Source organism: Emys orbicularis, chromosome 4 (assembly GCF_028017835.1).
Source record: "Emys orbicularis isolate rEmyOrb1 chromosome 4, rEmyOrb1.hap1, whole genome shotgun sequence".
Classification (NCBI taxonomy): domain Eukaryota; kingdom Metazoa; phylum Chordata; order Testudines; family Emydidae; genus Emys; species Emys orbicularis.
The window spans coordinates 7,468,334-7,489,236 of NC_088686.1; the positions used below are offsets into that span (position 1 = coordinate 7,468,334).

Genomic DNA, 20,903 nt, shown 5'->3' on the forward strand with positions numbered 1-20,903 from the left:
TCTGAGGCTGGTTGCATTGCAACAGTCTCCAGGGAGAAGGCTTCTGGCTAGCAGAGATGGTGCAATACTAGTCATTATTTTAAAAGGCAACTAGGAATCAAGGGACCAAATGAGAGGGGGACTGGGGCGTGAGGATAAAGGTGGTACTCCCTGGAAAGGAAGAGTTGTAGAAATGCACACAGTTAAACAGGACTTACTTGAGATAGCTTCCAAAGTAGGCTACAATGTTGCAGTGTTTACATTCTTTAACCATATAGATTTCTTGCTGTATCAATGAAAAATCATCTCCTGAAAAACAAGAGATGGCACGGTCACGCCAACAACATACATAAAACACAGACCTATATATAAATCAGGAAAGTGAGCACATAGTGACCAAGAGCTTGAAAAGCTCTGAAAACACGCACATAATTATGAAACCCCAAGCCACTGTATTTTGACAGCTGCTGACCCTTTTTGAGAGTTTCCAACACAGCATCATATTCAATATCAGTGATCCATATATGTCCTTCTTTTCACTTTCCAATCTTTTTTACATGGTTTGCATGACACCAAAAGGTTTCTTGAAGACCAGTGACCAGACAGCAAATGTGAAAAATCGGGACAGGGGATAGGGGGTAATAGGAGCCTATATAAGAAAAAGACCCAAAAATCGGGACTGTCCCTATAAAATCGGGACATCTGGTCACCCTAGTGGAGAAGAGCTGTCCTGGCAGTCTAGAGGTAGCCTGCAATACGATCAGTTCACTCACTAGCCAGAGTACTCCCAGTGCTTGCTGGCAAGACAGTACTCAGAGGGATGGGAACATCATACAATGCTTTTCAGCAGCTCCTTTGGCTACTTTCAGAAGGGAACTAACTGGTTCTGTAGGGGGTTGTTCTAACTCTTCATTTGCAGGGATGGGGGAGGGTGGGTCTATAGTACCAGTGATTCAAGAGCCCTGAAGGCAGAAGGAAATGGTCCCCCCCTGAGAGCAGACACCACAAAAACTATTTTTAAAAATATTCCATTTCCAATTAATTCTGCGGGACAGCATTTCGCCAGCACAGCACTCTCCGTCACTGATGACCAAGAGAGGAGGCCAGAGTCAGAGTCCCAAACTCTGATCTCCTTGCTACAGATGCATTTTAAAATGATGGATCATAGTGGTTATGCAAGTAAAATTAAGCATCCTAAGCAATGTCTGTCTTGAACGCATTGTAATTAAAAAACACTTATTGAGACTGTTCGCTGCCCTTGATATTTCCACCATTTAAATATAAAGGGATGCTAAAAGAAATTTGTCCCATAATTTTAATTTTATAAAAAGTTTTTTTTTTTAAAAAACAAACAACTAGGAAACAATAGAACTGTTTGCTTAATACTAGGTCATTCCGATGAACAATAATTTTAAAACAAACATTCCCCTGTAGAATTTAGAACCCAAACATTACAGCGCTAAGGCTCAGATCCTCAATCAATGGGAGTTAAACACTTAAATCTCTTTGAAGGTCTGGGCCCAAGAACCTGAAACTGAGTGTAAACAAACGTTAGACAGGTTGGTTTGATTTTCAGCGTCCAAGCTCAGAAACTTAAAAACTAAATTAGAAGCGAGAATCTCAAAAATCCAAGGTGTTATTAGCAAGCTGGGGGGGAGGGGGTGAAGAAGCAGCTAATTTATAGCATATGATTTCACAACACCCCTTTAAAATAAGCCAGAAATACTGATCTACGTCATGAATTCACTTAAGATGTTCTTTTTAGATAAGAGGCATGAAGACGAGACATTCAAAACGTCAATTCTTCCCTACGTGAGAATTTACAGTAATAAATCTTCACAGGTTTAGATCATTTATGCTAACTTTCACTCCAAAGAAATTATAACCCTCTGCAAACAGGTTCAAAATGGAAAAGCCGAGTGAAACAGTAGACAGATTACAGGCACGTAATTACATTTAAGAAAATATTGTTTCTAAATGAGTATTAATAGTGTTCCCTGGGTATATTATGTAAACTTTTTGTGCCTTACTGCAATGTTGACACTAGAAATTAATAATATCAATTTGTCTCCTCTCCCCTCCCCTCTCCCAAACAAAACAAGCCCTATAGTCCATCTCTAGGTTGCTCTGCTCACAGATTTTGTTCAACAATAGCATATCACGATATCTGCAGGAAGGACCTGGTCCAGCTCCAATTAAGTCAATGAGAATCTTTCCATTTACTTCAATAGAGGTTGGATCAGACCCTAAATGATGGGGCACCAACATTACTATGGTCACTTTCTTGCAATGGAAACCAGGAAAAGAGGGCACAAAGGGGGCTGGTGATGGTGCTTAAGGAAGAGTGTGACTGGGGGCCTAATTTTGGAATGTACATTTTAAATGCATGTTCTGCAGCCAGATGCTTCTTTGGCAACAGATGGAATTTAAATTCCAAGACAAAACTCCATTAAGATGGAGTCAGGGTTGAGAGCACATATCCATAACAAGGGTAAAAAGCATTACAGGTATGTTGCAGTTATCCCATAGCCTTGCAGTACAAACCCAGAAAATGAAGAGTTACACTTACAAGAACTACGAGGAGTCCTTGTGGCACCTTAGAGACTAACAAATTTATTTGGGCATAAGCTTTCGTGGGCTAAAACTCACTTCATCAGATGCATGGAGTGGAAAAACAAGAACTGCATAGTTAAGGTACCCAAACAACCTTAACTCTGCCCTGTAGCGACATCATGTAACAACAATGATGATGATGAAGGTATCTGTACCCAGAGTTTAGATAAAGCCAATTTAAAAAAAAAAAAAAGACATCAGGGTATTTTTTTCTTTGCTCTTCCATGGTGCCACTACATGCAGAGTTAAGGCTACAGCCAAGAGCAACAGCAAAAATACCAACCCTGAAGAGGAAGGTTCTTTGAGGGGGTTTTAAGACACCACCAGGGGTATTTCCTAATGACTGAGACAAGAGACAGGTATCCTCTGAAGAATGCAAACAAATGAGAAACCTTCAAATACAACTGGCCAGTTCAAATAAGAGCTATCCCAAAAGAAGAGCTCTCTGAGACCAGAGTGTTTGGACTCCCCTCTCACCTATCCTATATGCTGAACCTAAGCAAGAATACTTAGCAAACGTATTGAGTGAGGCCCACATGGCTATTGATCAAATGAACATTGATATGGCCAGTCAGGTCATAGTAATCCGAAATGTAGCCAGACAGCTATTTAGACATAGTCCTACTGTTAACAGCATTAAAAATAAAATAATAAATAATATATGGAGATATACCCATCTCATAGAACTGGAAGGGACCCTGAAAGGTCATCGAGTCCAGCCCCCTACCTTCACTAGCAGGACCAAGTACTGATTTTGCCCCAGATCCCTAAGTGGCCCCCCTCAAGTCACAACCCTGGGTTTAGCAGGCCAATGCTCAAACCACTGAGCTATCCCTCCCCCAAGGAAGAGGTGTGAGGTGAAACAAGAGGCGGAGAAGGCTGTCTAAGAGCCTTAGTGTGCTTCAAGTAAAACCACAAGAACTTCTGAATGTTGAGTATACGGAGAAGGGCCTCGCTGGGGTGGACAAGCAGGCATGGAAAAAACATTAGCAGCACAATGGGCTCCTAGAAAGGTGGAGCTCAAAACATCACCTTAGAGGAGACTCTTCGAGGTGCCTGAAGCAGAGCACCTGAGATAGCCATTCTTTTTTGTTTATACATTGCAAGCTAAATAAATATAATAAAGCAGTTTCTATAAACCAGATGATCAGGTTCTGCACACTTTTTGTACTGTACAGGGGCGTTCCCCTATGATCATACTGAATTTTGGCATGAATTCATGCACCTGCCTAAAACTATTACTGTGAACAGAGGAATTTTGGGTTTGAGTCAGGTGGATTAATTCACTCCAGTGTCTCTGACAAATTTCCTACAAGAAACTGTTAAAACACTTATGTATAACAGACTGGAGCATTTCAAAATTAATGTCATTTTAAAAGAAGGTCAACATCAAATCCAAAAGAGTAAGTTTGAAGGAAGAAATCAGCACCAGGAAGGCATTATCTTTCGCTAGATAACAATGTTTGCAGTGTTGTTGTAGCCCTGTTGGTTCCAGGATATATGAGAGACAAAGTGCTGAGATAATATCTTTTACTGGGCCAACTTCTGTTGGTGAAAGAGACAAGCTTTCACATCCACAGAACTTTTCCTCAGATTGTGGAGCTCGAAAGTTTCTCTGTCACCGACAGAAGTTGGTCCAATAAAAGACATTACCTCACCCACAGTGTCTCTATAGATAACAATATCAGTTCTCCAGCTGTTTGCATCACATCAAATGATGCCAAATCCCTTGTTAACAGAAATGTCTTCACATCAGAGGTCATCACTAAGTAGGGTCTATTCATGAACAGAGACTTGAATATACATGGCACTTTTATTTCAAAGAGATGATCAAACAAGGTCCCAACCCTAAACACCTCACAATCATAGGTAGCAGCCTGAGTTGCCCTTACAGAGACCTTGCCTAGCAAAGAGGGTTTTAGAAGGGATCCAAAGGCAGAGGTAGGAGGTGCTTGCTGGATGTTGAGAGAGATTGTCCTGAGTGTAGTGGACAATGAGAAAGGAAGTGTGAAGAATAGAGCAGTCGGGAAAGAAACCTGATGGAGTACATGGAGGCTAAAGAGAGGTCAGATATGTAGACAGGCGAGGAGTTATGTAGAACTTTAAAGGGAGGAGGAGGTGGAATTTCAAAAGAATAAAGGGAATTAGTGCATAAGGGAGGAAAGCGGAAAAGCAAGAGGCTCTAGGTGGCAGTATCTTGGACAGACTATGAAGAGGAAAAGATGGGGAGGCCAAGATGAACTATTCCTTAAGCTCGTACTGGAATGAAGTGAAGGAAATTAACAATACGGCGTGACAATAATACTTGCTCTCAACATTTCATTTGGAGGAAGACAGCAAGTGAAAATAAGAACTTAATTTTAAGCAAAGTAGCTGATGACAATATATCCTTGCAAAACAATTTACTTCTGGTTTAGTCATCAGAGACCACTTCGTGCTAAACAACATGTTATCGGAAAAATGTACTTTCGTCTACTCGTATGTTTGCAATTATAGGTTATGCAGCATGCGGAGCAAAAAGCCGGTTTGGGGAGTTGTTGTAAATCATGCAAGCAGCATGGTGACTCACTGCAGCTTGCTAACATTATGTAATTGTATCTGTACAGTTAAACATACAGCATACAGAAGAGCAGTCACAATATAAAGTACTTTCCACAGATCAAAATTGGTGGTTGAACCTGCTCCATTTGGCTCAACAATCTGCTCTTCTCCTTGCCAACTGTGCTACAGAATAGACTATTTAAATCTGTGGCCATACCACCTTGTGCTGCGATCCCATCCAAAACTCACAAGCTAGGCAAGTTAGGGCCTGGTAATTTAAGTCACACAGTGTTTGGATGGTTTCAGAGTAGCAGCCGTGTTAGTCTGTATCCGCAAAAAGAACAAGAATCACTAAGGCCCATCTGCACTAGAGAACGGTTCCAGTCGCAATTAAAGTTTTAGAATTAGCTTAACTAGCCAGTATTAGTTCTCACCAGCCATCCTAGATCTGGTGTTGGTCCATCCTGGATCCACATACACAGAGCACACACCTCTTTGGAGTAGGGGCATAATGTCTATGGTTGACAGGGTATATTCGCTCTTGATCACATTTTCATTTGTTCCACTGCCCTGCTATGAAGGGCACCATCCTGTGTAAGGAGCCACACATGCACCCCGGGAAGCCAGGGATACACCCGCACCCTTGCAGCCCCTCCTGGACTGACTCTGGGTCACTTTGTTTATTTTTCAGAGATTCCCCCGGGACAAATAGATAGTTATTGTTTTAATAAAATGGGATCTGCACGATCTCAGTGTGTGGGGAGAGAGAGAGAGTGTGGCATGGACAGAGCTGAGAAGAGCCACAGCGGCTCTTGGGCCTGCATGTAATTGAGAGGAAAGGGGTTTGCCTGGGTTGCCAAAGGCATCACTCCAGAGTTGGGCAGGAACACTGGGAGACCAAAATGCACCCTGCCAGCTAGTCTGCTAGCACTCCTGATCTCTGCTAGCACTGCAAGCTACGCGAGTTAGGAAGCCATATTAGACTTGCTGGCAGAGGAGTAACGAATGCTACAAAGCATGCCTTCAGATCAGAAGCAGCAACACACAAACTTGCTGCATAACACCCATGAGGCAAATAACGTTATCTATTTTGCCACAGGACGTCATTGTAGACGGGGCTCCAAAGGTGCTGGAAGAAGTGGCATTTGCAGAACCATTGTGCCAGCATCAAACTCAAGGCAGTGAAATGCAAGTGAGCAGTTTGCACCATTTGCAGCCATTAAAGATCTCTCTTGTGTTTTATCAGCGATGGGGTCCCCTGGCTAAATTCCAGCTCAGGAAACGACTAACGACTTGAACTGTGCCATTTTTTCAAGTGTTTGTATTTGAACAATTAGAGCTCCCAGAAAAAGCAAGAAAAGTGTCTTGGGATAAGTTGTTATAACAATTCCTCTCAGTGTGCAAACTCCACAGCAAAGCTGCCCAACCCTGGTCTACACTACGAGTTTAGGTCGACTTTAGCCGCGTTAAATCGAATTAAGCCTGGACACGTTCACACGACGAAGCCCTTTCTTTCGACTTAAAGGGCCCTTTAAACTGGTTTCTTTACTCCACCTCCGACGAGGGGATTAGCGATAAAATCGGCCTTAGGGGGTCGGAATTGGGGTAGTGTGGACGGAATTCGACGTTATTGGCCTCCGGGAGCTATCCCACAGTGCTTCATTGTGACCGCTCTGGACAGCACTCTCAACTCAGATGCACTGGCCAGGAAAAGCCCCGCGAACGTTTGAATTTCATTTCCTGTTTGCTCAGCGTGGAGAGCACAGGTGACCACGCAGAGCTCATCAGCACAGGTAACCATGATGGAGTCACAGGATCGCAAAAGACCTCCAGCATGGACAGAACGGGAGGTACGGGATCTGCTAGCCATATGGGGAGACGAATCACTGCTGGCTGAACTCCGAAGCAGTAAACGAAATGGCAAAATATTAGAAAAGGTCTCCAAGGCCATGAAGGACAGAGGCCATAACAGGGACGCACAGCAGTGCCGCGTGAAAATTAAGGAGCTAAGGCAAGCCTACCACAAAGCCAGAGAAACAAACGGAAGGTCCGGGGCAGAGCCGCAAACATGCCGCTTCTACGCGGAGCTGCATGCCATTCTAGGCGGTGCAGCCACCACTACCCCCAACCGTGTGCTATGACTCCCTCACTGGAGAATCACACAGGGAAGCGGGTTCGGGGTACGAGGAAGATGAGGATGGAGAAAATGTAAATAGCTCACAGCCGCAAGGAAGCGGAGAAACCGGTTTCCCCAACAGCCAGGATATGTTTATCACCCTGGACCTGGAACCAGTAACCCCCGAACTCACCCAAGGCGTGCTCCCAGACCCTGAGGGCACACAGGGGACCTCTGGTGAGTGTACCTTGGTAAATATTACACATGGTTTAAAAGCAAGAGTGTTTAATGATTAATGATTAATTTGCCCTGGCAATCGCGGCCAGTACAGCTACTGGAAAAGTCTGTTAACGTGTATGGGGATGGAGCGGAAATCCTCCAGGGACATCTCCAGAAAACTCTCCTGGATGTACTCCCAAAGCCTTTGCAAAAGGTTTCTGGGGAGGGCTGCCTTATCCCGTCCGCCATGGTAGGACACTTTACCACGCCAGGCCAGTAGCACGTAGTCTGGAATCATTGCATAACAAAGCATGGCAGCGTATGGTCCCGGTGTTTGCTGGCATGCAGACAACATCCATTCCTTATCGCTCTCTCTTATCCTCAGGAGAGTGATATCATTCACGGTCACCTGGTTGAAATGGGGCAATTTTATTAAGGGGACATTCAGAGGTGCCCGTTCCTGCTCTGCTGAACAGAAATATTCCCCGCTGTTAGCCACGCGGTGGGGGGGGAGGGGTGAAGCGATCATCCCAGAGAATTGGGTGTGTGGGGGAGGGGAGTTAGTTGGGTTTGTGCTGCATGTTAACCCTGAAACCGCAGCCCCTCCTTTTACATTGCAAACCCATTTTAAATGGCCAACCCAACGGGTGCTTGGTATGGGAAATGAGAGCACTACTGTTTGAAACCATTCCCACATGTTAAGAAGGTTAAAAAAGCCAAAAGACTGTGGCTTACCATGGCTGCCTGCAAGCTGAAATCTGTGGCCTGGCACTGCGTGAGTGATCTCTCACACCAAACAGGCAGGCCCTCAATATAAGAGGAAAAATGCGACCTTGTAACGAAAGCACATGTGCTGTGTAATGTGAACAGCAAAATTTAACGTGAAAGAGTGTACCCATTGTTCTCTAAAATGTGTCTTTTTTAACCACCTCTCCCTTCTCCTCCACCAGCTGCAAATGTTTCTCCTTCACAGAGGCTAGTGAAGATTAGAAAGAGAAAACGTAGGACGCGTGATGACATGTTCACAGAGCTACAGATGTCCTCCCACGCTGACAGAGCACAGCAGAATGCGTGGAGGCAGTCAATGACTGATTACAGAAAAGCACAATATGAACGAGAGGAGAGGTGGCATGCTGAATCGCAGGATGAACAGAGGAAGTTGCGGGCTGAAGATGATAGGTGGCGTCAGCTTGCAGACAGAAGGCAAGAGTCGATGCTCCGGCTGCTGGAGCATCAAACTGATATGCTCCAGCGTATGGTTGAGCTGCAGGAAAGGCAGCAGGAGCAGAGACCGCCGCTACAGCCCCTGTGTAACCAACAGCCCTCCTCCCCAAGTTCCATAGCCTCCTCACCCAGACGCCCAAGAACACGGTGGGGGGGCCTTCGGCCACCCAGTCACTCCACCCCAGATGATTGCCCTAGCATCAGAAGGCTGGCCTTCAATAAGAGTTAAAGTTTTAAACTGCAGTGTGTCCTTTTCCTTCCCTCCTCCCCCAGCCATCCCGGGCTACCTTTGCAATTATCCCCCTAGTTGTGTGATGAATTAATAAAGAATGCATGAATGTGAAGTAACAATGACTTTATTGCCTCTGCAAGCGGTGCTCGAAGGGGGGAGGAGAGGGTGGGGTGGTTGGCTTACAGGGAAGTAGAGTGAACCGGGTGGGGGGGGGGGAGGGCGGAGGGTTCATCAAGGAGAAACAAACAGAAGTTTCACACCGTAGCCTGGCCAGTCACAAAACTCGTTTTCAAAGCTTCTCTGATGCGCACCGCGCCCTGCTGTGCTCCTCTAACCGCCCTTGTGTCTGGCTGCGTGTAATCAGCGGCCAGGCGATTTGCCTCAACCTCCCACCCCGCCATAAATGTCTCCCCCTTACTCTCACAGATATTGTGGAGCGCACAGCAAGCAGCAATAACAATGGGGATATTCTTTTCGCTAAGGTCTGAGCGAGTCAGTAAGCTGCGCCAGCGCGCTTTTAAACGTCCAAATGCACATTCCACCACCATTCGGCACTTGCTCAGCCTGTAGTTGAACAGGTCCTGACTCCTGTCCAGGCAGCCTGTGTACGGCTTCATGAGCCCTGGCATTAAGGGGTAGGCTGGGTCCCCAAGGATCACGATAGGCATTTCAACATCCCCAACGGTTATTTTCTGGTCCGGGAAGAAAGTCCCTTCCTCCAGCTTTCGAAACAGAGCAGAGTGCCTGAAGACGCGAGCATCATGTACCTTTCCCGGCCATCCCACGTTGATGTTGGTGAAACGTCCCTTGTGATCCACCAGGGCTTGCAGCAGCATTGAAAAGTACCCCTTGCGGTTTATGTACTCGGTGGCTTGGTGCTCCGGTGACAAGATAGGGATATGGGTTCCGTCTATGGCCCCACCACAGTTTGGGAATCCCATTGCAGCAAAGCCATCCTCTATGGCCTGCACGTTTCCCAGAGTCACTACCCTTGATATCACCAGGTCTTTCATTGCCCTGGCAACTTGGATCACAGCAGCCCCCACAGTAGATTTGCCCACTCCAAATTGATTCCCGACTGACCGGTAGCTGTCTGGCGTTGCAAGCTTCCACAGGGCTATTGCCACTCGCTTCTCAACTGTGAGGGCTGCTCTCATCCTGGTATTCTGGCGCTTCAGGGTAGGGGAAAGCAAGTCACAAAGTTCCATGAAAGTGCCCTTACGCATGCGAAAGTTTCGCAGCCACTGGGAATCGTCCCACACCTGCAGCACGATGCGGTCCCACCAGTCTGTGCTTGTTTCCCGGGCCCAGAATCGGCGTTCCACGGCATGAACCTGCCCCAGTAACACCATGATTTCCACATTGCTGGGGCCTGTGCCTTGTGAGAGGTCTATGTCCATGTCAATTTCCTCATCACTCTCGTCGCCGCGCTGCAATCGCCTCCTCGGCTGGTCCTGGTTTAGCTTTGGCATGTTCTGGCTCTGCATATACTCCAGGACAATGCGCATGGTGTTCATAGTGCTCATAATTGCCGTGGTGATCTGAGCGGGCTCCATGATCCCAGTGCTAGCTATGGCGTCTGGTCTGAAAAAAGGCGCAAAACTAGTATCTGACGGACCAGGGGAAGGAGGGAGGGAGGGAGGGAGGGAGGGGCGAGTGACAACATGGCGTACAGGTACAGGGAATTAAAATCAACAAAGGTGGCTGTGCATCAGGGAGAAACACACACAACTGTCACACAGAATGGCCCCCCCCAAAGATTTAACTCAAAAGCCTGGGTTTAGCAGGCCGTTGATTTGACGGAGGGAGGGGGAAGCAAATGAATACAGAACAAATCTATTTTTTACATCTTAAGACGACGGTGCAGCATGACTGATAGCCCTCGGCATCTTCTGGGTGCTTGGCAGCAAATACTGGGCGCTTGGCAGTTCCTGTATGATGACGATGGCCTTCAGGCCTATTGCACGATCTGCTGCTCAGGGAAGACTCTGCTAATGTGCGATGATCCAACTTGTAATAGGTAACTACGACTGATAGCCATCATCGTCATTGTGAAGGCAGCAGAATATGACTGGGGGGGATGGGGGACTGGGGGACATACGGAGTTCCAGCCACTGCTGTACGATGACGACTGTTACCAGTCGTAATACACCATCTACTGCCAAAAGGCAAAAGGCAAGGAGCTGGTGCAATGCAGCCCTACGGCTGCCAGCCCCACGGCTGCCAGCACCCAGATCGCCGATGAAGGCTACCAGTCATGCTGCACCGTCTACCGCCAAAAGGCAGTTAGCTGCTGCTGCTGTGTAGCAATGCAGTCCCACGTCTGCCGGCACCCAGATGACATATGGTGACGGTGAGCTGAGCTGAGCGGGCTCCATGCTTGCCGTGGTATGTTGTCTGCACAGGTAACCCAGGTAAAAAGGCGCGAATCTATTGTCTGCCGTTGCTCTGACGGAGGGGGAGGGGCCTGACGACATGTACCCAGAACCCCCCGCGACACTGTTTTGCATCCTTCGGGCATTGGGATCTCAACCCAGAATTCCAATGGGCGGCGGAGACTGCGGGAACTGTGGGATAGCTACCCATAGTGCAATGCTCCGGAAGTCGACGCTAGCCTCGGTACTGTGGACGCGGTCTGCCGACTAGAGCACTTAGAGCATTTTATGTGGGGACACACACAATCGGCTGTATACAACCGATTTCTATAAAACCGGCTTCTATTAATTCGACCTAATTTCGTAGTGTAGACATACCCCAAGGTACAATATCCAGATCTCACTAAACCCCTAGAGAAATTTACAGAGATCTCCCCATCCCATTCAATATTAGAAAAAAAAAAATCATTCCAAACCCAATGTGTGAATCCAATCAGGGGTCCGATCTGTGCCGATGACGGATGTAGGTTTCACAATGTGCAGATTTTTCTTTTAAAGTGGAATTTAGTGCTTTGATCTCCCCTTCCAGAGATATGTGCAGGTATCTGGCTTCTGATTGTAACCACGTTGCTTGTCATCTAAGCTGACATAAAATCTATTCAGAACCGATCATTACAGCAGCTTTAACTTTTGCTCTGTGTAGCTCGAAAGCTTGTCTCTCCCACCATCAGAAGTTGGTCCAATAAAAGATATCACCTCATCCATCTTGTCTCTCTAATAGTCTCTCTAATATCCGGGGGCCGACACAGCCATAACAATGCTGCATATATCACCCCCTTGGACAGGTCTAGCTTTCCAGAACCCCAGTGCTGTGCCCAAGGTTCCCTTCATGGGCCCTCTAATGTCTAGGAGATTTGCGGGATCACCTTGTGCCTCTCACTCCTGTGTAAGGCAGCTGGACGCTGGTCCTGGCTAGAGGATGGGTGGAGTAGAATGAGACTCTTCCCAAGGGATAAAGTCAAGCTGTGGTTGTTGTTGATGGGGGAGGAGGTTGTCTTTGGCCTACTGGCCTCCATCTTAGAGTTCCTTCAGAGCGGTCAGACACATGATCCCTCTGAGATGTGCTGATGCCTGTCAACCCTTCCCCCGGGCTGTTAGTGAGCTAGGGAGCAGCCTGCCAGCCCCGCTCAGTGGGATTACTAGAAAGAACTGCATGAGGCAGTCAGTTTGAGTGGCTTCAGGGACTCTGCCCAGGGAAGCATCAGTGGATGGGAGGCTCTGGGAGTATAACACAATTAGTCTCACCTCAAACCACTGGATCCCATTACTTCCCTCCCTCCTCCATATGCATTCAGGCCCCTGAACCTGGCACATCCATGGAACAGCGGACACGTCCCCCTAGTCTGCCTTCTTCCCAAGTCTCATGCTTTCCATTCTGTTTTCTGAACTGTCTCATGCCCAACTTTCCTCCCAGTTTCATCTTGTCCTCAATCACTTCCCACACTGGCTGCCTTCTTGATTTCATTAATTCTGTACAAGTCTGTGATGGGGTGTGTTCGGCCTCTGCAACTCCCTGCTGGGCCTCGCAGTTCTACAATCCCCCCTCCCCCCCCGCACCAAGAAGTGGCGAGCTGAGAGGAAAAGAGCAGCAAAGGTGGGTTCTCCAATCTTACCTAAAGAAGAGAATCCAGAGCAACCATTTTGGAAACCATAGACCCAATCCTCCAAGGGCTAGAGAGGCTAGCAACAGCCAATCAGGCCCTGCCAGTCCAGATAAAAGGAGCTGCCTGGCCTTAGAAGGTCAGTTCCCACCTGGAATGACAGAGATGAGGAAGGACACTCCTCTTTGGGCAAAGGGACCTGAGGGACAGCCAAAGTTTGTTTTCTGGCTGCGTTTTTCATAGCTGAGATTGCAGGGAGAGAACCTAAGAAACTTAGCACTGAAATAACGGTGAACCTACAGGGCCCAGGTAGGAAGAGGCTCAGGGAAGAAGCAGCAATGAATTGAATCAAGCACTACACATGGCTGCTGTTTATAGGATCCTTGGGCTGGAGCTGATATTAGTGGTGGGTCCGGACTCCCCTCCTAGCCACACACAAAGTGGCATAAACCCCAAGAAGGGGATGGAGCTTATTTGGGAGCCTGAACAAAGGGCTGAATTTAAGTGGCCCAGAGCCAGGGCTGAAGACCCTAGTGAGAGCAAATAGACTGTTAACTGACTCTTTAAGACCCTGGAAGGGTGTCATTCAGACTTTGTGACTCGGCTGGAGGGCCATGCCACTCAGGACCCACCATGGTCAGCCAGCAGCTTACAGGAGGCATTGGGGTGAGAGCAGGACTGCAATACCACTCCCAGCCACAATGAGGCACTCAAGAGGTGAGTGCCCCTTCACAGTCAGTAAAAGGTTAAGCTGAGAATGGAAAACATAACCTAGACACGTTAGCTATCTGACATAAGAACAGTTAATTGTGAGAACACAGTAGAAAGATGCATAATATGTAATAATCAAACTAATAAAATGACACCAGATTTCAAGAAATACGTTTCAGAGCACTTGGTATTTTTATTGCATTAATTTAAATAAAACAGTGCATTACCGCATGCCTTCTGCATCATAAATAGCAATTAAAAACACTGTGTTGCTTCTGTTTTGCCTTCTGTATATCCTGAAGACAGGCTGGTTTGTTCAAAAGCTGTTTGAATTTGGTGCTGATGAAGCTGAAGGTTACTGTCACAGAGATTAAGGCCAGAAGGGAGCACTAGATCACCTTGTCTGACCTCCTGTATATCACACCCCACTAACCCCACCCAGCGCCCTAAACTAACCCAACTACATAAATAAGACCAAAGTATTACAGCCCACAGGAGATTAGGCCACTATGTGCCAGAGGCAGAGAATAGGCAGGACTGAGGGGCATCAGTGCTTGAGGCCTCCACATGGCAGGGAAATGGTTATACCCAGATAATCCTGGCAAGTAACCCACACCCACATGCTGCAGGGAAGGTGACAAAACCCACAAGACCACTGCCTGTCTGACCTGGGGGAGAATTCCTGCCCGACCCCGTCTATCGCCATCAGTTAGACCCCTGCCTATGCAAGAAAGAATGAGCCAGCCAAGCCCTCGAGAGAGAGAGAATGCTCAGTGCCAGTTCAGAGTCCTGGCCCACCCTGACAATGAACCACCTCCAACCATATCAATCAACTTGCTTACACTACACCTTACTCTAAGATGCGGTCTCTCTCAAACAACTCCAGTGTGCCCCTAAAACTGCCCTGAAACATCCCATTCCAGTTCTGGGTATGTCATAAGCGAAGAATGATCTATCATGTCAAATTGCATAGTGGTCTCATTTAGTGAAATGATATCGACCAGGGTTAGAATGGGACCAGACTAAGAGTCAGCATTTGAATCCAGGTGTCAGAAGTGAAAGGCTACAGGGCCAACACCATACCACTTCATAGCTCATGAAGCCTTTTAAAAAAAAAAAAAAAAAGAACATGGTCACACACTAAGGACCAGATTCTTAAGTCCAGCGAGGTTACGCTCAGCACAAGGTGGTCGTGGAGAATCAAAGGTAATTTAAAGCCATTTTCATACGCCTCCAATCTTGAGGGCTGCTAGGGCCAGTTCAGCCACATGTTAAGTTAAAGTTGGCTGAGGGTTGCCCCTACTTACACCAGCTGGTAACGGGCCCCCTAGGGGCTACTACACAGCTAGGGATTGCCAGAGTATACAATGGTCATCCCAACAATATCTCCCCACCCTCTTTCAATCCCCAACATATTCCTTATTAAGGCAGCTTTCCAGCTCCTACGTACTGCAGAATGGCCCAAAGAGGCCAGAACAGTGGTTGAGGATCTGGCTGTAATAGTCAACAGATGTGATCAAATATTAAAATGAAAGTAAGTGACTTCAGAATGTGGATCACAAAGTGCAGAAACTAATATTGTGAACAAAACACCCTGTTCTGAATTTATGAAAACCAAACACCACACATGTGGACAGTTATTTGCTATGGCATTAAAATCTCTGAACTTCCAACTTCAATCAACATAGTACAAGATACATCAATAGTCCAACTTAAAATACAATAACTAGCTTCTTTTGCCCCAAACAGAATATTTCTACAAGAAAAATAAAGACATCAGACCAATTCTCCCTAAACCAAATGAAAACTAGCAACTAGATACTTCAGTAAATTTGTAAAGGGGTTTATTTAGAGCATTACTAACATATGTCAAATATTCCCAGTGTTTTTATTTAATGGTACAGCAGTATTTGCGATGTAGATTCCCATTAAATTCAAAAGTAATTTTTACTGTATTTTCCTAAAGAGAAGGCTCTGCAGAGAAGAATCATACTGATAAATAATTGTCCTTCTGCATCTACTATTCCATCAGTTCATCTGCTAAATCCATACAAGGAAGTGGATTTTGTGTCTCACATAATTTTGGCTTCTGCGCAGGTCTCTTGAAAATACTGAGTACAGTTAGAATTAGTTTCTGAAATCGAGCTGGCTCTCAAGTTATGTGAAGCATTTGAACTCAGTGAATGTTGGGAAATGTCACTAGTGTGCCAGAATATTTTTGGCTAAATGCTCTCCAAAGTCTGTGCCAAAAGAAGTGAAAAACACTGTCTAGTCCGATTTTATTAGTACTGTCTAAGTAACAGGGGTAGCTGAGCTAGCACACTGCACAGAAGTTCAAACAAATTCAGGACTGAAGCCTTCTAAACGGGGTGGGGGTGGGGGTAGTTTCCTTTGTTTAGAGGAAGGGGACAAGCAGGTGGAAGAAGAGATTTAACAATTTTGCAACCTTGGTTTTATTTCCATGTTTCTTTTGCCTACTAATCCAATTATTACCATTAGATTGGTTATGGGAACAAAACACAAACCATTCCCATCCTAAAATTAAGCAGTTTCTTTCTCTGGGTTGTCTTCTCCATGGGTCCCATACAACAGTGAGAATTTCTCAGCTACCACCTGATTTTGGGCAGCCTCTTTTCACCTCTGATTCAGTGCACATGGCTGGAAGTTAAAGCTAGACAAATTCAGACTGGAAATAAGGCATACATTTAACTGTGAGAGTAATTAACTATTGGAACAATTTACCCAGGGTCGTGGTGGATTCTCCATTGCTAACAATTTTTCAATCAAAATTGGATGTTTTTCTAAAAGATCTGCTTGGGAAGTTCTCTGTCCTGTGTGATACATGAGGTCAGATTAGATGATCACAGTGGTCCCTTATGGCCTTGGATTCTATGAATATATGAATCACTTGCCCCATCATTCTTTGTTTTCCTCAGTTGCTTCCTCACCTCTGAGGTTCCCTATTATGGTGACCATCCCTCTCAGCTGAAAAGGACTGTACAGAACTCAAAGTTAGCCAAGCTCCTTCATTTCTCTAGTGACAGCAACATTCAGAATCTTTAACAGCATATTATCAATCTCATCTCTAGCTGTGTCCTCTGGTCTAAATGCAAAGACTTAGCCCCCTACCTCAACCACCAAATGTTCCATTCTGCCTGCTTAGATATCAAATGTCTTCAATGCTGTACTGAAGATAGCATATTTGCTACACTCTGGGTTTGGGTTAAAAGGAGTTGTATTCTCTGCAAGAGCTCCAAGATTAATTGGTAGAGTTTCTCGCATTGACCTGATGCCAGGGCTGACAGTACTACAGCCTGACTACTGTTTAATCTGAAACACCCCAATATATTGGACAACATCCATTCAAAACTTTCAAAATAAGTCAAAAAACTTTATATAAATACAAAATCTCCCCCAGAGCCAATGCAGAGATTTTTTTTACAAGATGAGAGTGATATGTTGAGACAGCCACGTCTACCTGCAAGGATGTGAGCTGCTGCATTCTAACTAGACTGCATCATTGAGGCCATGTGAGCAAACACTCCAGAGAATAAAGAAATACTGTAATCCAGCCTTAAAAATAATACCCCCACAAGGTCTTCACCAGCAGTCTGTGCAAGCATCTCCGAAGAAGGCACTCATGCTAGCAATGGTTTGTAGTTATCTAAAACACTTGAAAAGTGGTCACTTGCCTGAGACAAGTCAGGCTAGCAGTACAGCGAAATTTACAAAGCTATAATCACCACTGCTAATTACAGTAGTGTTCTACTGTAGCAGCAGTGAAATGGGTCACATGGTTGTATGTTTCACTCTGCTACTCAAAGTGAAGAGCACAGCAGGGACAATCTCTAGCTTCTGAAGGTTTTTTCCCTCCCCACACCTCCCTCTAACAGCAGAGGATTAAGTCCCTGCCTCTGCTCACAGCTTTCCAAGCAGCACATAAAAACATACAAGCATCTGGTCTATTTCATGTGGATCAGGAGCAGAAACCTAAGGGCTTAAGGGGGCCAGTTTTACTGCATTCATCATAGGCTGAATCCACCCCACTCTTCTCCGTAAAAAAACATTGCCCTGCCCTGTCTTTGGGCCAAGCACTTTGGTCTTTAACTCTCCCACTACAGGCTGGCAGGACCTGTTGGGGCTCATCTACTCTCTGCAGTAAGTGCTGACGCCCCCAGTTGAGATTACAATTTAGGGTACATCAGCTGAGGGTATGGGAAGAAAGATTTAGTGCCTCTCGATGTATGATCTAAAAGAAAACGTGGGTGGATAAAGCTGACTAGAATCTATGTATAAACTAATGTTGACTCTGTTTTCCTCTCCTTTAACATCACATAATTAGAAAGAGCCCTAGCTGTATTTTATATGTGTAAACAAGAACTTCCTATTTTGCCAATGAACAATTGCTAGTAGCAGCAGCACATAACTAGAGGCCCCAACTGAGATCAAGCCTCCATTGTGCTGGGCTCTGTATAGACACCAAATACGAGACCGTCCCTATGCCAAAGAGCTTACAGTCTGAACAGAGAAATCAGAAAGAGTTGAGGACAAGAGGCACAGAAAGGTGAAGTGACTTGTCCCAAGTGACACAGCAAGACAGAAACAAAACTGGGAAAGGCTCCAGGTCTCCTGGGTCCCAGTTCTCTACTTCTCCAATATCTAAGCAGGTAATTAGCTCTAGTTTGGGATAAATAGGCTCCAAGAGTGTGACTACCAGAATTAAGGTGTTTATGTAACATGATGCAGGGGCTGTCAGAGCCACCGCCATTGGAATAGGAAGTTCTAATCATCCAAACCTAGTCAGACATGCGCTGGGCTGGATTTGCAGAAGACTCAGATTTTAAGGTCAGAAGGGACATAAGAACAGCCATACTGGGTCAGACCAAAGGTCCATCTAGCCCAGTATCTTGTCTTCCAACAGTTGCCAATGCCAGGTGCTTCAGAGGGAATGAACAGAACAGGTAATCATCAAGTGACCCATCCCCTGTTGCCCCATTCCCAGCTTCTGGCAAACAGAGGCTAGGGACACCATCCCTGCCCATCCTGGCTAATAACCATTGATGGACCTATCCTCCATGAATTTATCTAGTTCTTTTTTAAACCCTGTTATAGTCTTGGCCTTCACAACATCCTCTGGCAAGGAGTTCCACAGGTTGACTGTGCATTGTGTGAAGAAATGTCATCATGACCATCTAGCCTGACCTCCAAGAAGGCCTTACTAATTTTTAAGCTGGGTTCTACAGACAACAAATACATTTTAATTTCTAGGTATCCATTGCTCATAACTGGTGGGTGCCTTACAGTTAAAAATGAAATCCAGGAAACAGCAAACATAAAATCCACATCTCACTCATGAGTGCGAGCACGTGCTCTCTCTCACACACACACACTAAACCCCTCACATATGTGCTCTTCCCCCCCCCCCAACCCCAAGTCTGTACTCCTTCCCTGAAGAAGGCCACAAAAACAAACTGATGTATGGGAAGAGCACACTGCAGAGCTGCAGCCTTCAACAAAGAAGGTTCTGCATCCCACACAAATCATGGGGCAAGAGACCAGGCTGAGCAAGTTGTGGGGTGACAAACACAGAAAGGATACGTGGAAGATAATTATGAGGAGGGATTTGAAAGTGAAGAGGGGAGCAAGAAGTGGGATATTAACCCTGCACACTCAGAGGTGGTACAGATTATATTTTGGGAGAGGAGTTGGAATTCTCTCACACTCCAGGAATAGGTTAATTGTCCCATCTCAATTTCCATGCAGGACTCCACGGTCAGATTTCAGATCGACAGCTATCCTGGGCAGTGACTTATCTTTTGCGCTGGGATAGGGTGGTGGTAGGATAAAATCTACAGCGCTCTCATCAGCCCAGGATAGAAAAATGGCAGCACGTTAACATGCCGGGGTGTGAGAGACTGGCTTTCCTAACACAGCTAGATGGGTATTAGCCAATTCCCCCAATCTGAATTTGCACTGCCCCTTACCTCTCTGCTCTCACACAATGACTCATGCAGACCATGGGAACTGAGGAGGCTGCAATCAAAGGAACTGGGACAGGAAGTCATGGCTGCCCAGGAAAGCATCGCTAGCAGGAAGCTTGGTGGAGGTGAGGGACAGGAGGGATGGAAGGCAGCTACACTGCCTGTTCCTCTCTGCCTCTCTCATAGAATATTTTTTGGGGGGGGGGTGCCTGCAGGAGAGGTTTGAACACTAGCTCTGTAAACAGGAATTAAAACATTAATGTACAGGCTATTCTGTAACAGTTTATGGGGGGGGGAAATGCCCCTTGTCCTCAAGCTTGCCTTTAAACTAATAAAACAAACCTTACTGCTATAAATTAATAGCTGGTAGATAAAATAGATAAGAACGAAGGAGAAACAACAAAAAGGAAATAACCAAAGGTAATTGTGTACCACACTTTAAATAATTCTGTAGCGTTTCCTGAAACCTAACCACTGAAACTACTGCAACCACCATTTTTTCAGCGAATGGTAATAAAATGCAAATGCCCTATTACTGCTGTGTGAAAACAAATATACAGGGGAACTGGCAATGTTTAATGACAGATCACATGCCTCCCAACAGTACTTGGAAAAAATGCAAAAAACTTACCTGGCTCTAACTTGATAATTTTTACAGCAGCCAACTCTCCTGTATGAAGCTTTCTGGCCTAAAATAAGAAAAAGTTAAGACATATTTAATCATAATGCAAGGGCCTTATAAACAATGGCCTTATAAACAATGGCCTTATACGTAGTGAAGCCTTGTATTATAGTACAGCACAATGCAATTAATTGCAAGCCCTCTGGGGCAGAGATTGTCTATTTCTATGGTTGTACAGCTCCAAGCACAATAGGCCCTAATCCTGGCTGGGGTCTTGGGGTGCCACCAATGTGCTAACACTTACCCTAATCAAGCTCAGAAAAATACCATTAGTTACCTGCAACTGCTGCCTCTACACATTCATGCTTGTGGGATGTACTCCTCAGGGCTGCTGAAGTGGGAACCTTTTGGAGCCTGTCTGGATTGCACCAGCAGCCTCTTGCAGCACCAATTGCTCAGAGGTGAGGTTATAAAGGACTGTGCAGTCCCCACTCTCTCATTTCCTACCACTAACCCCCAGAGCATTATGCAAGTAGAACTCATATGAAGAGGGGAAGGTAGCTGAGCAGTGAGACTATGCAGAGGCAACACTCTTAAAATAGCCACTGTTTCTTATAAGCAACCTTAAT

At 45.8% G+C, this 20,903-nt stretch overlaps 1 protein-coding gene across 1 annotated transcript in view; it reads right to left on the reverse strand.

Annotated features, from left to right (window-relative positions):
• The window catches only part of MAP4K5 (mitogen-activated protein kinase kinase kinase kinase 5), an 84,246-nt gene that overhangs the window by 39,904 nt on the left and 23,439 nt on the right, over positions 1-20,903 (reverse strand). Inside the window, exons 2-3 of the mRNA XM_065404299.1 lie at positions 20,284-20,341; positions 198-288 (exon numbers count right to left, since the gene is read on the reverse strand). Coding sequence (XP_065260371.1) covers positions 198-288; positions 20,284-20,341 — 149 coding nt within the window. The remainder of the gene's footprint in view (positions 1-197; positions 289-20,283; positions 20,342-20,903) is intronic.